The sequence below is a fragment of the Gobio gobio genome, assembly GCF_949357685.1.
Source record: "Gobio gobio genome assembly, chromosome: 5".
Taxonomy (NCBI): domain Eukaryota; kingdom Metazoa; phylum Chordata; class Actinopteri; order Cypriniformes; family Gobionidae; genus Gobio; species Gobio gobio.
Window position 1 is genome coordinate 5,865,841 of NC_137101.1, and position 18,988 is coordinate 5,884,828.

The following is an 18,988-nucleotide window of genomic DNA, read 5'->3' on the forward strand; positions in this document are numbered from 1 at the left end:
CAAAGTTGATGTGTTAGAAGCAGAAAAAATGGGCAAGCGTAAGGATTTGAGCGAGTTTGACAAGGGCCAGATTGTGATGGCGACTGGGTCAGAGCATCTCCAAAACTGCAGCTCTTGTGGGATGTTCCCGGTCTGCAGTGGTCAGTCTCTATCAAAAGTGGAAGGAACAGTGGAGAACCGGCGACAGGGTCATGGGCGGCCGAGGCTCATTGATGCACGTGGGGAGCGAAGGCTGGCCCGTGTGGTCCGATCAAACAGACAAGCTACTGGAGCTCACATTGCTCAAGAAGTTAAAGAGTAGTTCACCCAAAAAGGAAAATTATGTCATTAATTACTCACCCTCATGTCATTCGACACCCGTAAGACCTCCGTTCATCTTCGGAACACAAATTAAGATATTTTAGTTGAAAGCTGATGGCTGAGAAAGGCCTCCATTGGCATTCAGTACATTTACACTCACAAGACCCATAAAAGGCACATAAAACGTTGTTACAAAGTCCATCTCACCACAGTGGCTCTACAATAATTTGACGAAGCGACGACAATAGTTTTTGTGCACAAAAAAATCAAAATAACGACTTTATTCAACCTCTTCTTGTCTTCCGTGTGTGCCTCCACGACGCATACGCGAGAATATGACGTAGCGCCGGCGTTCGGGGATATCCATGAAATACACACTTTAACCCCATTTTGAGAACTACGCCGAGACCTAAAGCACGATCAATGTAGAATTCAACAGCTTAGACACGCGCGTCTTCCTCTGCTTGTAAACAAATCGCTTCTGGGTCATGTGTCCGAACGCCGGATCTGCGTCATATTCTCGCGCATGCGTCGTGGAGGCACACACGGAAGACAAGAACAAGTTGGATAAAGGCGTTATTTTTATTTTTTTTTGCGCACAAAACTATTGTCGTCGCATCGTAAAATTATTGTAGATTCACTGTGGTGAGATGGACTGAAATGTACTGAATGTCAATGGACGCCCATCTGAAGCCTTTCTCAGCCATCAGCTTTCAACAAAAATATCTTAATTTGTGTTCCGAAGATGAACGGAGGTCTTACGGGTGTCGAACGACATGAGGGTGAGTAATTAATGACAGAATTTTCATTTTTGGGTGAACTAACCCTTTAATGCTGGTTCTGATAGAAAGGTGTCAGAATACACAGGGCATCTCAGTATGTTGTGTATGGGGCGGCACAGCCGCAGACCAGTCAGGGTGCCCATGCTGACCCCTGTCCACCGCCCAAAGCACCAACAGTGGCACGTGAGCATCAGAACTTGACCACGGAGCAATGGAAGAAGGTGACCTGGTCTGATGAATCACGTTTTCTTTTACATCACGTGGATGGCCGGGTGTGTGTGTGGCTTACCTGGGGAACACATGGCACAGGTGCACTTTGGGAAGAAGGCAAGCCGGTGGAGGCAGTGATGCTTTGGGCAATGTTCTGCTGGGAAACCTTGAGTCCTGCCATCCATGTGGATGTTACTTTGACACGCACCACCTGCCTAAGCATTTTTGCAGACCATGTACAGCCTTTCATGGAAACGGTATTCCCTGGTGGCTGTGGCTCTTTCAGCAGATAATGCGCCGCCACAAAGAAAAAATGGTTCAGGAATGGTTTGAGAAGCACGAGTTTGAGGTGTTGACTTGGCCTCCAAATTCCCCAGATCTCAATCCAATGAGCATCTGTGGGATGTGCTGAACAAACAAGTCTGATTCATGGAGGCCCCGCCTCTCAACTTACAGGACTTAAAGGATCTGCTGCTAACATCTTGATGCCAGATACCACAGCACACCTTCAGGGGTCTAGTGGAGTCCACGGGTCAGGGCTGTTTTGACATAAAAAGGGGATCAACACAATATTAGGTCATAATGTTATGCCTGATCTGTGTTTAAACTACAATCCCAAATCAGAAAAAGTTGGGACGGTATGGAAAAAAAGAAGAGAAAAAAAAAGAAGTGATTTCTAAATTTACTTTGACTTGTATTTCATTGCAGACAATATGAACACAAAATATTTCATTTGTGTGTGTGTCTGTGTGTGTGTCTGTGAGGCGTCTGAGAGTGTGTGTCTGTGAGGCGTCTGAGTGTGTGTGTGTGTCTGTGAGGCGTCTGAGAGCGTGTGTGTGTCTGTGAGGCGTCTGAGAGTGTGTGTGTGTCTGTGAGGCGTCTGAGAGCGTGTGTGTGTGTGTCTGTGAGGTGTCTGAGTGTGTGTGTGTCTGTGAGGCGTCTGAGAGCGTGTGTGTGTCTGTGAGGCGTCTGAGAGTGTGTGTGTGTCTGTGAGGCGTCTGAGAGCGTGTGTGTGTGTGTGTCTGTGAGGCGTCTGAGAGTGTGTGTTCGTGTCTGTGAGGCGTCTGAGTGTGTGTGTGTGTGTGTGTGTGTGTGTGTGTGTGTCTGTGTGTGTCTGTGAGGCGTCTGAGAGTGTGTGTGTGTGTGTCTGTGAGGCGTCTGAGAGTGTGTGTTTCTTTCTGTGAGGCGTCTGAGTGTGTGTGTGTCTGTGTGTGTGTGTCACACTCTCCTGGCTTTTGGACTTGTTGCTGGTAACAGTCTGGATGATCCTTTTCTTCTTTGGTCCGGAGCACACGGTGTCCATTCCTCCCAAAAAATACCTGAAATACTGATTCATCTGACCACAGTACACGTTTCCACTGTGTGATGGTCCATCCCAGATGCCTCAGAGCCCAGAGAAGTCGACGGCGCTTCTGGACACTGTTAACATAGGGCTTCCTTTTGGCACAGTACAGTTTTAACTGGCATTTGTGGATGTAACTACGTATTGTGGTACTTGACAAAGGTTTGCCAAAGTAGTCCTGAGCCCATGTGGTGATATCGCTTATAGATGAATGACGATTCTTGATGCAGTGCCGCCTGAGGGATCGGAGATCACGGTTGTTCAGCTTAGGCTTGCGCCCTTGTCCTTTACACACTGACATTCCTCCAGATTCCTTGAATCTTTTAATTATGTTATGCACTGTTGAATGTGAAATATCCAAATCTCTTCCTATCTTTCTTTGAGGAACATTGTTTTTAAACATTTCAATAATTTTCTCTCGTATTTGTTGGCAAACTGGCGATCCTCGCCCCATCTTTGTTCCTAAAGGATTAGACCTTTCTTGGATGCTGCTTTTGTAGCAAATCATAATTACAATCACCTGTTGACATCACCTGTTTCAAATCACATCATTATTTAACCATTTTACCAACTTTTTTTACCCAACTTTTTTTGAAATGTGTTGCAGGTCTGAATGACAGGAAAGGATGCATATTTACAAATGACATAAAGTTGACCAGACAAAACTATTTTGTGTTCATATTGTCTGCAATGAAATACAAGTCAAAGTAAATTTAGAAATCACTTTTTTTTTTTTATATTCGCGTTTTCCATACTGTCCCAACTTTTTCTGATTTGGGGTTGTATAATAGTAATACTAAAATTACACTGATGTCTATGTAGTTTATATTTGACATATTTTATACTACAGCGGGGTTTAAAAGTCTGAAACTAAAAGTGGAAATCCCTTTTTTGTTCATTGCTAGTGATGTAATCAGATAAATATAAAAAATGTCTTCCTCATTTTATGTCTGTTTTTTTTAAATCACAGATTGTCAATGTGTTCTCAGACTTTTGGACTCTGTGTGACTCCGTTGATATGTAATGTTTATTAAAAAGTACACAGTCTCTTAAAACATTTATTTGATAAATGCTTTTTTACAGGAATTCAAGTATAGTTGATTATAAAGTGATCAGTGCCTCATAATATTCCAGTGTTTAGTGTTCAGATGCCAGGGAAAACAAACAATCGTACCGTTTTTCACCATTATGAAAAATTATTTGAGCACAGAATCAAGTATTTCATCATACATTTCAGCACAACATAAGATGAGCATGAGCATAATTTGAGCAGCATCAGTATCTCAGATCCCCAAAACCACATGAAACTACCACCGATTACCATAATTTGTGTGTGTGGCCTGGTAATGATTATGTGGACAAAATATCTCCGCAAACATGGCGATATGTTAAATCCTTGTCCTTGTGGGGACAGTTTGTACAGTATAAAACCCTATAAAAATCATTGTGTCTATGGAAAGTCCCCAAAAAACATGAAAACACAACACGTGTGTGTGCGTTAAGACAGCACACAGGATTTACTGTTCTCATCTGTCGTGTCCGTTTCAACTGCAATTTGGAGGAAATGATCCCAGTCTGGTCCTGATAGTGGCAGTTCCGTCTGAAAATGATTCCAGAACCTGAGCCAGAGAAAAACAAACGCTATTATATACCTGATAGTCATGAAGGCCACTCCTTTGCTTTTCTCATATTGGCAATATTATTGATCACTTAAAGGGGCAGTGTGTGAATTTTAGTGGCATCTACCGGTGAGGCTGTGAATTGCAACCGGCCACCGCACAAATAACCATTTACATGGTTATGTACATACTTAGGACATGTACAGGGAGACTTCAGATATAAAAACGGTGTTTCCTTAGTCAATGTTTTCTCAGTAAAATCATATAATTTCCTATTAATTCAATAGAATGCGTGAGCTTACTAGGGAATACCAATATGGCGTTGTGGTGGCTTCACTTTTTATGATTTCATGAGCAATCCAGTTCTTTATGTAGATCAGTGCTTAAAACTCATCTTTGATCACCAAAATTACATATTTAAACACTTTTTTGGGGGGGGGGGAAGTTGTATTAATGCCTTAAAATAGCTTGAAAGTACACCCTTGCTTCATTTTATATACACGGATCCATGAATATGCTAATTAGACCCGCCTCCACTCACTCACACACCAGCTCAAAAACCCGCACGGTCAACTCGTATACCAGTGTTAATTTTGACAACAAATTTTGATTTAGTTTTAGTCCTAGTCTTTTGACTAAAATGCCATTTAGTTTTAGTCATATTTTAGTCACCTGAATGGTTTTTAGTTTTAGTCTAGTTTTAGTCGACTAAATATCGTAAGATTTTAGTCGACTAAATCTAGAGTAGATTTAGTCTCCTAAAATCTAATGAGTTTAGTTCAATTGTAATACATTAAGCATTTAAGCATTACATAACCGACTGTCACTTGAACCGACATTTTGACATCGTTTTGTTTTTGACATTAAAAATATACGAAAGAGCTCAATTCACTTTTTTTGTTTGTTAAAAACATCTATATCGTTTTTATAACTTTGTATTTCTGTTTTAGTTAGTAGTTCATATCAGGTTAAGCTAAAGCTTCAAATAAGTTTATTTATTTTTTTAATTTCAGTTAACATTTAATTAATTTTAAGTAATGGATTTAAAAAAAAAAAATGGTTTTAGTGAACTATTATAACCCTGATACTTTATGTCCAATACTGGTCTTTCCTCCTGACTATGAATTAAATGGGAATGAAATTAAATACAGTTTGTGTACGCAAAAATGAATATATAATGCGTGACTTTTAATTATAAACAAGCTCGAAATACACCGGGACTCTTATTTTGAAATGTCTGCGCCTCTGTTGCAGTTGCAGGAGCTCATTCAAGTTCAGATGAGGGAGATAAAATATGCATTGTTACAACCGTCTAAAACATATTACTATATAAACATGGTAAAGTAAACATTGTCATTATTCATCAGAATTAGTTCATAAACAATTGCCTGGCATAAATGTGCGCTATTCATTGATTGTGAGCCGCTCTGGAGCGCTGGATTGGGGATGCGTGAGCCTGTAGAGCGTGCAACAGCGCCGTGTTCTCCAGCGGTTAGATCAGCACGTTCAAATCAAATGTAAAAAAAATAAATAATAAAACGTTCAAATCAAATGTGCGCATCTGTTTCACAGGACATCAGTTCTGACTGAATCTCTTCCCTAATCGTCCCTCTCTAACATTTTCGTCTCGTTTTTATTTGTTGACGAAAATGACAGTTGATTTTTGTCATAGTTTTTGTCATCCAACACTAGTTTTTATTTAGTTATCGTCTCGTTTTCGTCAATGAAAAAAGGTTGTTGACGAAAATTATGACAAATTATTCGTCAACGAAATTAACAGTCGTATACAAGATGAGAATAGTTATGCGTTTTATGTATCACTCTCTACAATGGTAATTAATATGATTATCCTTTTGTGTGACTACGTTATCAAACAGCTAATAATGTGTTGCTAATGTAACACAAACCATTCTCCATGGTCTTCTATAAATCGGCATCCTTGAACATCATAGTACGTATGTGAGAAAGGTATATAATCCATCATAACATTGTAATATACATCATATACATAATTCATATATTGCTAAATGTACCCGATTTTTCATATCAACAGAAAAATATAGCGGGATAACCCGGCTTCTCTTGAGACTCCCCTGCTTCAGAGAATGGTTAATGAGATGCTAAAGCCCCGCCCTCCGTGTGACGTGATTGGTTACAAGGTAGTTTGTGATGTCAGAAACACCAGTGATTACAAACCGTCTTTTTTGCTGCAGTTTTAAGGAGAAATTACTCAGCAATAGGGATGTAATGGTACACATTTTTGTACCAAACTGTTTTGGTACAGGGCTTTCGGTTCGGTGAACGGTTCCAAATGCAATCTTTAACAGTCGGCTTGTTTTACACATGGAACACACTTCAATCTGAGTTCCCACACAAAGATATTACGTTTTCAGTTCATTTTATCACGAAATTCAAACGGCCTTTAATATGACGTGAGAGATCACTGTATATGCGTTCGCCATCATCTCTTCTTCAGTCAAAGAATAAACATGAATGAACATCTGAAGGTATGTTGAGAATACATTACAACTTACTGTCACGTATCATATGCCGTGTAATCGCTCAGTCTTTCAACCACGGAAAGACGTCAATAAAACCCTTTGTAAACAATTTCACATTTACCTCAGGAGTCATTGAGTGTCCACAGCTGTGCGTTCACTAGAAAGATCAACTCTTTCACTAAATATATGCACTATATTAGCCTATATTAATTCTACTGAACCTGTTAGTGATGTCTTGTTTATTTAATGAATGTTTAAATAAACCTGTAATGAAAATGACAGCCACTGCATAAATTATTATATCTCAACAACGAAGTGGAGTAAAAGCATAATTTTATAATTAGATTTAGAAGTTAATGCAAAAACTGCCTTATGTGAAGTTTACATGTTTGCATACAATGTGTTATTTGAGTGTTGATTATTATATCTAAAAATAAATAGCAACTGAATTTAGGCTAATAGTTTGGGCTCTGTCCTTTAATATTACAGTAATGTGTAAATAAGGGTTCCCTATATAGTTTACAGCATTATCTTTAAGAAACTTTTAGTTATAATTGAATTAATTTAAGGACAGACACATTTTGTTCAGAAAACCAGTTTAATAAATATAAATAATATAACATATTTTCCGGTTTCTCCGGAAAAAAGGGCTTTTTAGGGCTAAAATATGTTTTTTTTTTGGCAGGGTTGCCAGCTAAAATGCGCATGCCTGGGTCTAAATATCACATAATTGGGGTCGCTTCAACCCAGTTGAGTTCTGTTGACATTTGACAACTAACGTTATACGTCGCTCCGTTGCTCTGATTGGTTGTAGGTCTATCCAATTAAGGTCTTTCCTGGTTCGGTTGAAACACGCCCCATAATCAGCAGCATCAGACACATATTCTGACTAGAATTGAGTATGACAACGCCAGGCTACCCCTACTCGGCAATAGTGTTGAGTTATGAATCTGCACATGGTTTGTCTAAAAGCATATTAAAAACACCACATAGACATATAAACAACATTAAAAACTTGATTTTCGACATTCCTCCTTATTTAGAACCTCTTTGGCATTAAAATTGAGTGAAGAACCCTAGAGTTATAGAACCTCACTGAACCTTTTTTTCTATGAGTGTAGTCTTTGAAGTACTTTGGGGTACACACAGAGAGAAAAGGTGTCAAAATTGTATCTTTAACCTTAAAAGGACTTTTTTTTAACCACAAAAAGGTTCATAGTAGTACCTTAAGGTATGTATTTGTACTCTAAGGTACTAATATTAAACTTGTAGGAGTAAAAAATTAAAGTTACTGACCCAGTGACAAGCTGTTGTACCCGTAAAGATACAATGTTGACAACTTTTTTCTCTGTGTGTAGCATGTAAATACCACGGTAAATGAATATCAATTGGTGCATGATATTTCCAATTGATACATTCTCATGTCGTTTTCCTTATTGTGATGATTGTGCTTTACTTGTGGTGGTAAACATCAGGATCTCGACTCATTCTGTTGTTGAAGCCGATGTACAGGTCGTCCCACAGCAGCCCGTTCAAAACCACGTGTCTCATCACGCCAACTCTGTTCTTGATCTAAACACACACGTTTCATGTAGTAAAACAGTGGATATATCATCGAACACATTCTAGTGCTACGGGACTTTAGTCAGGTCACCTCCTCGTATGCGTGATCTCTCTCCGGCCGCGTGTCTGGGAAAGAAAAATCCAAAAAGTCCACCAGATAGTCGTAACCTTCTTTCAGGGGCTCGAAATCGTCATCCGTCTCAATGACCTGATGGGAAAACACTCAGTGTTAGAGTTTAACGCATCTTTGGGACGGGGTCGTTTGTGTATGTGGGAGATCCACCAGTCGTTTGGCTATAAAAAAAGTATTATTTACCCGGATGACCAGATTGTAGCCTTTAAATCCTGCCCAGTTATAATAGTACTGGATCCAGCTTTTGTGTTTAAAGATTTCAGCTGAAATGGAAGCATTCAGTTCATCCACATACAAGTCTAAGTCCCAACTGTCCTTGTAGATCTTTGTACCGTTGGGCGGTTCAGTGATGGCATGACTCCTATGGTTATGATATTAAAACCAGAAAAGAAAATGAAAAACAAGCAGAAATCATTAGAGACTCGTGCTACATGCTAATGCTCTCATGCATGATCATAATTCTCAAATTAAAAGTTAAACAGATGCATGCTCAAAAACAATGTCAGAGACGGCATTCAGTATGTTTACAGAAAAACAGATTACACTTCTACAGGCCCGGTTCTTGCTAAACACCCTCAAACGCAAGCAAAAGCACCCTCAGTTGATACTGTAATAATATTGGCAAAACAGTTTGGCAGATTTGCAAATTTGGTCCGAGCTCTGGAAAGGTTCAAATGCATCTACACTCACCTAAAGGATTATTAGGAACACCATACTAATACTGTGTTTGACCCCCTTTCGCCTTCAGAACTGCCTTAATTCTACGTGGCATTGATTCTACAAGGGGCTGAAAGCATTCTTTAGAAATGTTGGCCCATATTGATAGGATAGCATCTTGCAGTTGATGGAGATTTGTGGGATGCACATCCAGGGCACGAAGCTCCCGTTCCACCACATCCCAAAGATGCTCTATTGGGTTGAGATCTGGTGACTGTGGGGGCCATTTTAGTACAGTGAACTCATTGTCATGTTCAAGAAACCAATTTAAAATGATTCGAGCTTTGTGACATGGTGCATTATCCTGCTGGAAGTAGCCATCAGAGGATGGGGACATGGTGGTCATAAAGGGATGGACATGGTCAGAAACAATGCTCAGGTAGGCCGTGGCATTTAAACGATGCCCAATTGGCACTAAGGGGCCTAAAGTGTGCCAAGAAAACATCCCCCACACCATTACACCACCACCACCAGCCTGCACAGTGGTAACAAGTAGTGGTGTCAACAATAATCAATTCAGCGATGCATCGCAATGCGGGGCATGCACGATTCAGCATCGATGCTTCAATGTGCCATAATCGATTATGTCACCGTTTATTTTCTGGCCTTGAGTTGGACAATAAAGTTGTGAAGTTTCAATTACTTCCAGGATCATAACAACAATCAAGATGGCTGAGGCGGAGGGAGATGACCGCGATAGACGGGTAATTAAAAACGCACCCAAAGCTTGGAAAGCGGACATCTGGGCACATTTCGGATTCTGACGCCGGCTTCACACCGCATGCGGAGCGGTGGGTATGGAGAGCCGGAGCCCGCGCCCCCATTGTGGATTCACACTGGCACTGTTTGTCTCGCGCAGCTCGTATATTGCAAATACATACAAATATTGTACATTATGTCACATTTTCCGGTCTTCTCCTCCGAGCCCCGTCTGTCTCGTGCTTTGATTTATGATGGGCAGCATATGCTGCAAATGCGACCGTGTTCCCCTCTGTCCCAAACACACATGCATATAACTTGTTGTATATAAGTAGTTCACATGATAAATGTAAGTTAACATTAAAGTGAATATATGCTTCTAGTTTTAATCATTTAAACAGGCTTTTGAAGTTTGGGCAAAAACTTCTGGCAGTGTTGTGTTTTTAATTTTTTTAACAGCTCTGGATGTCATATGGTGATTGTGAAACACACGGGGCACTTCACTACATGATTTCATGGTGAAATTTGTTATTTTCCATGTTAATCTGGTCAGTTTTGATCAAGAACAATCCACTGTGGCTTTAAATCAACGCGAGCAGCGCGGCAAAAATAGACTCGGCGCCAAAACGATCGCGGCACTGCTGCTCCTGCTCCTGCTCCTGCGATGCGCTGCCGTGCCGCCTCTGCGTGCTATGTGAATGCTCTAATCTGTTAACATGGGCGCCGGAAAAAATATGCGCTGCTTACGCCCTGCTAACGCGCCTGCCACACTAAAATCAAGCACGAGAATTGACGAGTCTCTAGTGTCAACGTTACTGTGTGCGTTGGACTGAATATTTTTATTGCTGGGTGCCTGGGTGGTGGTTGTTGTTTCAATAGTGTGACTGTAATTACGAATTTAATATTTGCACAGGAGTCCATGAAGTGCCCTGTCTTATAGCTTTTTACTGTGTGTAAAAAAAAACACTTATGTTCACTGCTGGAAAAAGTTGGCTTAGTTGGTTATTATTGCTCTATATAATTTCAAATGGTTCTAAAGCAGAGAGAAGAGAAACATTTCTCATTCAAAGCACTGAAAGCAGTGATTTAGGTTTTCTTTTTCAGGTTTGAAAATGCCATATCCAATACCCTGTACCATTCAATTTTATTTTATTTAATGACATTTATGTCAAAGATACAGGAGAGTGATAATACACACATAGCAGCCAATACAATCTGTTGTTTAATATCTGACTGCTTGTATTGCCTCATGACTGATTAAAAATTTGCCTTGTTGTGTGCAGTAGAATTTTGATGCATCGCAATGCATCGTAGAATCGAATTGAATCGAATCGTTACCTGGTGAATCGTAATTGAATCGAATTGTGAGGGCAGTACCAATGCACACCCCTAGTAACAAGGCATGATGGATCCATGATCTCATTCTGTTTACGCCAAATTCTGACTCTACCATCTGAATGTCTCAACAGAAATCGAGACTCATCAGACCAGGCAACATTTTTCCAGTCTTCAACTGTCCAATTTTGGTGAGCTTGTGCAAATTGTAGCCTCTTTTTTCTATTTGTAGTGGAGATGAGTGGTACCCGGTGGGGTCTTCTGCTGTTGTAGCCCATCCGCCTCAAGGTTGTGTGTGTTGTGGCTTCACAAATGCTTTGCTGCATACCTCGGTTGTAACGAGTGGTTATTTCAGTCAAAGTTGCTCTTCTATCAGCTTGAATCAGTCGGCCCATTCTCCTCTGACCTCTAGCATCAACAAGGCATTTTCGCCCACAGGACTGCCGCATACTGGATGTTATTCCCTTTTCACATCATTCTTTGTAAACCCTAGAAATGGTTGTGTGTGAAAATCCCAGTAACTGAGCAGATTGTGAAATACTCAGACCGGCCCGTCTGACACCAACAACCATGCCATGCTCAAAATTGCTTAAATCACCTTTCTTTCCCATTCTGACATTCAGTTTGGAGTTCAGGAGATTGTCTTGACCAGGACCACACCCCTAAATGCATTGAAGCAACTGCCATGTGATTGGTTGATTAGATAATTGCATTAATGAGAAATTGAACAGGTGTTCCTAATAATCCTTTAGGTGAGTGTATATTTACAGTGTTTTTGCAGCGGTGAGTAATGTATCCAAACACAGATATACTGTAGTTGTTGATCTCTCGAACGCGATCAGAATCTCACCGCTCAAAACCAAGTATATTTTAGGCTATTATAGTTAATGCAGGCTCGCGAAACCTCTCCTTAACAAGACACGATGTAAGTAAGGGATTTATTGTTGACAACTTCATTTTTATAACGGATCTTTGTGAGATCGCGATGAACTGACAAAGCATAGCATTTTAGTGATCGTGATCTTGGCTCGCTTTCGAGGCTAGTTTATCAAATTCATTGAATAAAACTTTTGCTGCTAAGAGAACCGACGGCCAATTGCATGCTGTGAAGTTTCGGAAGTGACATCTAAACATAAATGCCACTCTGCACAGGACAGAAATATCCTCCTGAGACCCAGAATACAGGTTTTGCCTCTGTAGAGGACATTATATTTTAGCGGATTTCTCTGACAGTTTTAAGTCTATTATTATGAAATATTATTACACATCTTTTTACATTACATATTGTCCCAAAACACATTAATATGCAAATTAGATACCATTAGATATTGCATAGTAAAATAGTATATCAAATTATTCTGTTATATCTTTCATAACATTGAGAATCATCTTTATACAAAGTTTGGATAAAAAAAGCTTGAAGCATAAAAATTTGACTGGTGAATGAAAAAAAAAATCCCATTGTTGTTGTTTATTCATGTCTTTTAATTTTTTCAATAAATGGGTTCTGGTGTCTTCTACTGAGCAGAGGATATAGCATATAACAAAGGATTTTTTTTTTTTAAATATCCATTTGTTTTTTATGCTCCAAACAATGTAATGACCTAAAAAAATGTTTTTTTTCTGGTTCTCAGAAGGATGACATGTTAAAATACAACGCATTAAAGCAATGTAAAGGTAGACCAATAGATTAAAAGACAAACATTTGTAGCAAAATATTTTTGAAATTAAAATATAAATATAATAAAAGCCAATTTTTTTTACTTGAAATAAAAGAAACATGATCTAAAAAACTACTTTTATTTCAGCTAGTTGACAAAGCAACTATCATTTTAATTTAAGCTTTGCTTGATGCACTAAAATAACAAAAACTGAAAGGATTATATAAAAATATAGGGATAATTAAATTATTAAATTATTAAATATATAACATATAGACATATTAAAAAAGGAATAAAAAATACCAAAACAAAATGACTTAAACTAACTAAAATTAAAATTAAAACAGAAAATAAAAAACTTTTGATGCTGAAATAACTCTAAAGTTATTTCATTGTTTTTGCATATGCTGTACATATACATATGAGAAAAAAACGAATAATTTTTGTTACAAGCATCAAATTATTACAGAATAAGAAAGAAAACATGACGAAAGGAAAAAAAGAAACAAGCATAACATATGCGTCAATGATTTTTAAGGGAAAAAAAAACATTTGAAAACCGCTGATAATGCACTGAAGCTTCATATGCTAATGCTAATGAAGCCATAATACCTGTCAGACGGGTCATTTAGAGCGAGGGCCAGATCCAGGACAGAACCGGGTAAAGGTGTCCAGGTTAAGATGTTTGGACAGCTCTTCTTTATTGACTCGTTCAGGTCTACTGGGCTGTTCTTGATGTTCGTCTCCTTTATGTACCTGTTAGTCATGGTCAAGTGTTACTTATTAGTGTTATATATACATTGAAAAAAATTGAAATATTATTACAATAATAATAATACAATATATATTTTTTTAATTTTCAGCATTATTACTCCAGTCTTCAGTGTCACATGATCCTTTAGAAATCATTATAATATTCTGATTGGCCGCTAAAGAAACATTTCTGATTATTATCAATGTTGAAAACAGTGCTTCATATTTGGGGTCTTTGATAAATAGAAAGTAATTTTTTTGTAATGTTTTTGTGATATAACCGTCTTCACCTGTCAGAGGGATGAGCTTCAGTGAAGTATCCAGCAAACGGGCAGTAGATCTTGGGCTGCAGGGATTTCACCAGCTGAGTCTTGTAGTTTAGCAGTTTCTTCCTCTCGGTCTTGATGAAATCCGCCTTCCAGGTTTCTGTCAGAATTATAATTAGAATGCAGAGTTGCTTGTTCCCATGATGCACCTTTTTAAAGAAATAAATCTGCATGTATAACAATGACTTTAGATATCCAAAGTATATATAATGTATACAAGTCAATACTTGTTCAAAACAATCACTTTAGCAAAGTTTGTTTTATTTTGATAAATATAAGAATTCATTTTTGTTGAATAAATATGCTGACATTAAAATATGTTAATATAGAAATACACTATATTGCCAAAAGTATTGGGACACCACTCCATGGCCACAGGTGTATAAATCAAGCACTGGGCCTGCAGACGCTTCTACACACATTGGGGAAAGAACGGGTCGCTCTCAGGAGCTTTAGTAGTGAGGAAATAAATTTCCTCACTACTAAATATTCCACGGTCAACTGTTAGTGGTGTTATAACAAAGTGGAAGCAATTGGGAACAACAGCAACTCAGCCACGAAGTGGTAGGCCATGTAAAATCACAGAGCGGGGTCAGCACATGCTGAGGGTCACAGTGCACAGAAGTCACAAACTTTCTGCCGAGTCAAGAGCTCCAGACCTCCAAACTTCATGTGGCCTTCAGATGAGCTCAAGAACAGTGTGTAGAGCTTCATGGAATGGGTTTCTATGGCCGAGCAGCTCATCCAAGCCTTACATCACCAAGTGCAATGCAAAGCTTGGGATGCAGTGGGGTAAAGCACGCCACCACTGGACTCTAGAGCAGTGGAGACGTGTTCTCTGGAGGGACCAATCACGCTTCTCTGTCTGGCGATCCCATGGATGAGTCTGGGTTTGCCATTTGCCAGGGGGAGTATTACAGAAACTTTCTATCTTAGGTCTTAACTTAAGATATGATAAGTTAATTTAGGATTTTTCACAATTTCGTATTACAGAAGCAAATCTTAACTTGATTTAGGATTCTTGTCCTATCTTACAAAATCTAATTTTATTTGTAGTTAGGAAATCTTAAACCGCTCCATAGAGTTCGGTAATCAACTGTCAGGTCTGTTACCAAGCAACCAGCAATGCGCAAACTGCATCTGAGGTAAACCTAAAATCAAAATGGAGAAACAACGGCGTGCTTTTAATTGCAGTGCGGCAGAAATTGAAATTTTGATAAGCTCCGTTGAAGAGTTAAAGCCTGTTTTATAAATCGGCTTTTTTAAGTATAAGGCGTTAGTCACTTCAAGAATGAACTGGCATAAAGTTGGTTTGACTTCTAACACACTTCTAACTTCAATAGCATTTGAACGGAATGACTTGCAGTATCAAAACCAACTGTAAAGTGTTCATCTAGGTGTCCGCTATACACATTTAACATATTCTGTTCAAATGCTATTGAAGTTAGAAATGTGTAGGTACCAATGTCGTATGTAACTTTAGAGACGGTCCTTAAATTTGCGAATATCGAACGTCCAGCGTCAAACCAACTTTATGCCAGTGAAGAACGACCGGTAATGCTCCGTGACGGCTCGTTGGCCTCTGTAATGTTGGTCGCAATTCGTCAATTAACTGCAGAATCATGTGTCGTGGGAGTCTGTAATTATTTACAAGCATTTTATCATCAATGCACAGCACATCCTCTGGGTCCTCCAAAAGTATCTCCACCATTAAACTTCGCCGCTCTTCATCTTATAATTAATAAATGTAACACTCTCTCGAAAAAGGCTTTTGAACTGTGATTTTTACCATTAGATTTCAAAAAGGTTTGAAGTTAGGACACCAGTGGGGTTGTCCAAAAGTTAAGACAGCTTTTAGGATTTTTTTGTCGAGTTAGGATGCTTCTGTAATACCCGTTTCCTATCCATAGTTAAGATAAGATTATGCATTTAAGAAATGCCATTCTGTAATAGCCTTTGTCCTTAGATGCGGTCCTAACTGAAATTGCCATGGTTACCAAACAGATAAGATAACAGATTCTAAAGTTAAGATGTTTCTGTAATACGCCCCCAGGAGAACGGGACTTGTCTGACTGCATTGTGCCAAGTGTAAATTTTGGTGGAGGGGGGATTATGGTGTGGGGTTGTTCTTCAGGGGTTGGGCTCTTAGTGAAAGGAACTCTTAATGCTTCAGCATACCAAGACATTTTGGACAATTTCATGCTCCCAACTTTGTGGGAAAAGTTTGGGGACGGCCCCTTCCTGTTCCTGCATACCAGTGCACAAAGCGTCGGTCCATAAAGACATGATGAGTGAGTTTGGTGTTGAGGAACTTGACTGGGTCCTGACCTCAACCCGATAGAACACCTTTGGGATGAATTAGAGCGGAGACTGAGAGCCATTCTTGTCCAACATCAGTGCCTGACCTCACAAATGCGCTTCTCGTCAAATGGTCAGAAATTCCCATAAACACACTCCTAAACCTTGTGGAAAGCCTTCCCAAAAGAGTTGAAGCTGTTTTAGCTGCAAAGGGAGGGCCAACTCCATATTAAACCCTACGGATTGAGAATGGGATGTCATTAAAGTTCATGTGCATGCAAAGGGTGGGCGTCCCAAAACCTTTGGCAATATAGTGTATCTTTTAAAAAGTATTGAAGGAGATCCCATAATAATGTAATATAGATTTACAGTAGTAACAATAAATTATATTTAACTATATGATTAAAATATTTTTTTAATATGATGGTTTCATTGGTGGACACCCTGCTTAAAGGGATAGTTCACCCAAAATTTAAAATTAGCCCATGATTAACTCTCCCTCAAGTCATCCTATAGGTGCATATACATTCTTCTTTCAGACTGAGTTATATTAAAAAAGTCCTGGCTCTTCCAAGCTTTATAATGGCAGTGAATTGTTGCATCGTTTTTGAAGTCCATAAAAGTGCATTCATCCATCATATAAATATCACATATGATATTTAAAATCTGACTCACAATATATGAAATAATTTTAGCGATTCTTATTTGCTACTTAAAACATTTCAACAACATCAAATATTAGATCAACTTAGTGCTGCTGCCCACGATCGCATCGAAGATCGGACAAATTTCCGCATGCATCTTGAAAAGCGGATTTTTTGGAAAATGCCGGGGCAAGTTATTGTGCCATCTAGTGGTTTAGAGGAAAATTAAATCAAAGGAACCTTTTACCCCGTGGAGCCTTTAGAGCCCGTTTTATTAGTTTTAGTGGTAACACTTTACAATAACAGTACATGAATAATCATGTATTAATACATGAATTAATAGTTAATTCAACATGAACTCATGATTAGTGAAGATATGAACTAATCATGATCAAATGAGGAGCTATCATGAACTAAGACAGGAGTCATAATGATTCATGCATGAATAACAGCAGCATTAATACATGTTAGTACATGTTTGATAATTAATGCATTCATTAACATGTATGGTTAAACTAAATCAAACAGGCTTTCTAAGAATGAATAACAAATATTTTGACTTTGAAATACATTTTAAAATGTATTATTGTCATAATTTAAACCATTTTTATCAGAAGCTTCATCATAAATATTACTGAAAGCCACTGGAATAGTTTTTCATTACTTTCACTGATCACCCTTATCAAACATAGAAAATACTAAATCTGCTATATTTTATCTCAAAAGGTCTCAGTCTGTTTTGTGATATTCTCTTTCCCATCAAACTAAAACCTACCGTGACTTTTAACAGTTCCTGAGAAATCAGTTACCAAAAAATAACCAAACAGGAAACATGCAGTGAAGTGAGGGATCGTCTGCTGGGATCCGTACAGTTCTCTCTCCACCCAGACACAGGCTGTGATGATACTGTACCTCCATTCTCTTAACTGGGCTGAATACTAGTTACATGTGTATTTGATAGTAAGTTTATGATAAATCATGAGCTGAATTTGATAAGTAGTTAACAGTAAATTAATCATGATGTGCCCCCTCAAGTAAAGTCATGACACAATGATGCATTAACAAGCCATGAGTTGATGTTAGTGTATGGTTAGTTAATAATGAATTAATCGTGATGTGCCCCCTCAAGTAAAGTCATGACATAGTCATACATTAACAAGCCATGAGTTGATGTTAGTGTATGGTTAGTTAATAATGAATTAATCATGATGTGCCCCCTGAAGTAAAGTCATGACACAATGATGCACTAACAATTCATTCATTACAAAATGAATAGACATATACACTAAGAATCCTTATTCCTTTACACCCTTGGTACAAAAAAACAAAAAAGATAAAAAGTATTTGTAGGCTAGTTATTTTATTTATATTTATATAATTAAACATATATGGACTTAAAAGAAAGCCCAAACATACCTGTAAAGACACACATAAGGCATGTTTACATGTAAAACAGGGCACATCCACCGGCTAATGCTAATCGAAGCATATAAGTTACATTTAAACAATTAAAAAATACAGTTAATTAAAGTACACACCTCCAGAAATATCCCAATACAACAATCATACAAACATGTCTTAAATTATTATTTCGGTTAACCAAAGCAGTCGACATATATTATTTGATGAAAATGCCAGCACAACTAAGGAGCACCGAGAGCGCCACTAATGAGTGTCCCACCAGAAACAAACCCTACATACTCTAGTTCCGGGAAGAAAACCAGCTGTGACTAAACGTAGCCTAATTGAACTAGAAAAATCTGAAAACGGTTAATATCAAATTAAAATAATTAGTGATAGTTATTAGTCTATTTTCCACGTTTGATTAGATAAATGTGTGTAATTAATGGCTCACAAAAATGGCAAAAAAATCACAAAGCTGCAGATGGCAGATTATAATAGGCTATTACAGTTTAAATTATGACAGTATTAAATCACATGTTTAATTCAAAGTCAGAGTACTTCTTATTTATTCTTAAGGAACCTGTTTGATTTAGTTTTACCATACATGTTAATTAATGCATTAATTATCAAACCTGTACTAACATGTATTAATGCTGCTGTTATTCATGCATGAATCCTTATGACTCCTGTCTTAGTTCATG

The 18,988-nt window shown here is 38.3% G+C and overlaps 1 protein-coding gene across 3 annotated transcripts in view; it reads right to left on the reverse strand.

Moving 5' to 3' along the window:
- Positions 1–3,642: 3,642 nt before the first annotated feature.
- The window catches only part of cmah (cytidine monophospho-N-acetylneuraminic acid hydroxylase), a 45,605-nt gene continuing 30,259 nt past the window's right edge, over positions 3,643–18,988 (reverse strand). For all 3 annotated transcript variants that reach the window (XM_079816433.1, XM_079816435.1, XM_079816434.1), the window contains exons 10-15: positions 13,906–14,041; positions 13,475–13,618; positions 8,634–8,811; positions 8,409–8,525; positions 8,211–8,326; positions 3,643–4,253 (exon numbers count right to left, since the gene is read on the reverse strand). In XM_079816433.1, coding sequence (XP_079672559.1) covers positions 4,133–4,253; positions 8,211–8,326; positions 8,409–8,525; positions 8,634–8,811; positions 13,475–13,618; positions 13,906–14,041 — 812 coding nt within the window. In that variant the 3' untranslated portion in view covers positions 3,643–4,132. The remainder of the gene's footprint in view (positions 4,254–8,210; positions 8,327–8,408; positions 8,526–8,633; positions 8,812–13,474; positions 13,619–13,905; positions 14,042–18,988) is intronic.